The sequence below is a fragment of the Portunus trituberculatus genome, chromosome 40 (genome assembly GCF_017591435.1).
Source record: "Portunus trituberculatus isolate SZX2019 chromosome 40, ASM1759143v1, whole genome shotgun sequence".
NCBI lineage: Eukaryota > Metazoa > Arthropoda > Malacostraca > Decapoda > Portunidae > Portunus > Portunus trituberculatus.
The window spans coordinates 23996972-23999471 of NC_059294.1; the positions used below are offsets into that span (position 1 = coordinate 23996972).

The window sequence follows — 2500 nt, forward strand, 5'->3', positions numbered from 1 at the left end:
TATACTTCATTAAGCCAATGTTCGTAAATACACCACTACAACTATTTACATTCTTCTTGACTGACATGTTGTACCTTCTTTTCATATTTTATCTTTGCTTTCTTCTTATTTCGTTTTTTCTTCTTTTAACCTCTTCCGTACCATGACACGTCTCCATATTCATTCTGGTTACTATAACGTGATTTTGTACAGCTTCAGAAACTCATATGGGGGTTAAAACAGTGAAGACTCTAAACATTTAATCTTCTGACCTCCATAGAACCTCGCTCGTATAAATAAAATCGTCTAATCACACCTATAATCGTGGTAAAAATGCGTCCCAGTACTGAAGGGGGTTAACATAATAACACACGAAAGTAAGGGAAACTGCGAGTCGTCAGGGCTACACACGACAGTCCTTGCATGAAACCTACCTGAGCTATCTCCAACAATCATTCCTAACCATAAATAAATGTATCTAATCTTATCATCTTAAAGCTCCATAATGACTCGCCAAGAACTTAATTACCGAGTCTATTCCATTCATCTACCAATATGCCTGAGAACCAATCCCAAGTTTGCTTTTTCTTCTCATTTTATCTTCCCAATTTTGCCTTTTATTCCAATTTCATCTTCCCAATTTTGCTTTTTTTCTTCCAACTTTATCTTCCCAAATTTGCTTTTTCTTCTCATTTCATTACCTTTTCATCCATCTCCAAGTAATGTAAGCTTTTTTTCTCTCTCTTAGTAGGAGCTTACCACATGTGCTACATAATCTCCACAGGTGTCCTCATCCCCTTACCTGAGTCAATGTCCAGTGGCTCCTCGCGGGTCTCGGGCTCATCCTCGTGGTCTGAGGAGAGAGAGCGAAGCAGCGATGGGGCGCCTCCTTCCTCTTCGTCAGACTCCACGCTCTCGCATCGGGGTATGTGGCGGCCGCGAGCCTTCTTCCTGCAGGGGGAGGAGAGATGTGGGTGAGTGGGGGTCAGAGCCGCGTGGGAGAGTGGTAAGTGTGAGTGTCGAGGGAAACGATAGGAAGAGGTGTGTGTGTGTGTGTGTCTCACTGTATGATCTGCTGCAGTCTCTGACGAGACAGCCAGACGTTACCCTACGGAACGAGCTCAGAGCTCATTATTTCCGATCTTCGGATAGGCCTGAGACCAGGCACACACCACACACCGGGACAACAAGGTCACAACTCCTCGATTTACATCCCGTACCTACTCACTGCTAGGTGAACAGCACCTACACGTGAAAGGAGACACACCCAAATATCTCCACCCGGCCGGGGAATCGAACCCCGGTCATCTGGCTTGTGAAGCCAGCGCTCTAACCACGGAGCTACCGGGTGTGTGTGTGTGTGTGTGTGTGTGTGTGTGTGTGTGTGTGTGTGTGTGTGTGTGTGTGTGTGTGTGTGTGACCGACCGTCTTCACTTCTTCATACATAAACAATCGAGGAATTCAATGATAGACAAAATCAAACACATCATCAACATCAATACAAGCGATGATGATAATGATGATGAGAATAACACCACTTCAGTAATACTAACAACAACAACAACAACAGCATCATCATCATCATCATCATCATCATCATCATCTCAAGGTAGCAATGGGCCCTTCAGGAGGTAACACAGTCCCTCCTGCAGTGTCTCCTACAGCGAGGGAGGGGGAAGGGAAAGGGAGGGAAGGGCGACTGACTTATATTAATTAGCTCGTCCTAATTAAGTCGCTTCCCTTGTCCTCAGGTTACGGGCGTGACGGCATCCAGGCAGCCCCGGGGAGACCATTATCATTATTATTATTATTATCATTATTGTTGTTATTATTATTATTATTGTCATCATTATTACTTCTATTGTTATTCTTATTGTTAACGTTGCTTCTCATGTTCACTTCGTTACATCTTCTTTACTCCTGTTTTTTTCTTTTCGTATTTAATAAATAATAGATAAGATAATCAAGAAAGGCTGTCATCATTAGCTTATAGACGCGCGTGCAAACACACACACACACACACACACACACACACACACACACACACACACACACACACACACACACACAGCCACTTCGCAGCCGCCATACACCACTGCCACCATCATGAGAACCACTTAGAAGATAACCCTTTTCCTGCACCACACACAATTCCCACCATCACCACCACCACCATCACCACCACCACCACCACCTGCCTTGCCATTCCATTTCTGTAACCCCATCTCTCCTACCAGCACACCACCACCACCACCACCACCACCACTACCATCACCTTATTCAACAAACCAATTATGAACAAATTATCACAATCTACCATCTATAACATAACATATATAACATTTATAACAAAAATTATTACGATACTAGTAACCACCACCACCATTCCTATTACAGCTATGGCAACAATGTCTACGACTATTACTACTACTACTACTATTACTATTACTATTACTACTACTACTACTACTAACACCACCCTGGCGTCAATATAAACAGCCAACACGTCCACGAACTGCGA

The 2500-nt window shown here is 43.6% G+C and overlaps 1 protein-coding gene across 7 annotated transcripts in view; it reads right to left on the reverse strand.

Moving 5' to 3' along the window:
- The window catches only part of LOC123515814 (active breakpoint cluster region-related protein-like), a 178181-nt gene that overhangs the window by 156929 nt on the left and 18752 nt on the right, over positions 1 to 2500 (reverse strand). For all 7 annotated transcript variants that reach the window (XM_045274660.1, XM_045274659.1, XM_045274658.1 and 4 more), the window contains exon 2: positions 782 to 930. In XM_045274660.1, coding sequence (XP_045130595.1) covers positions 782 to 930 — 149 coding nt within the window. The remainder of the gene's footprint in view (positions 1 to 781; positions 931 to 2500) is intronic.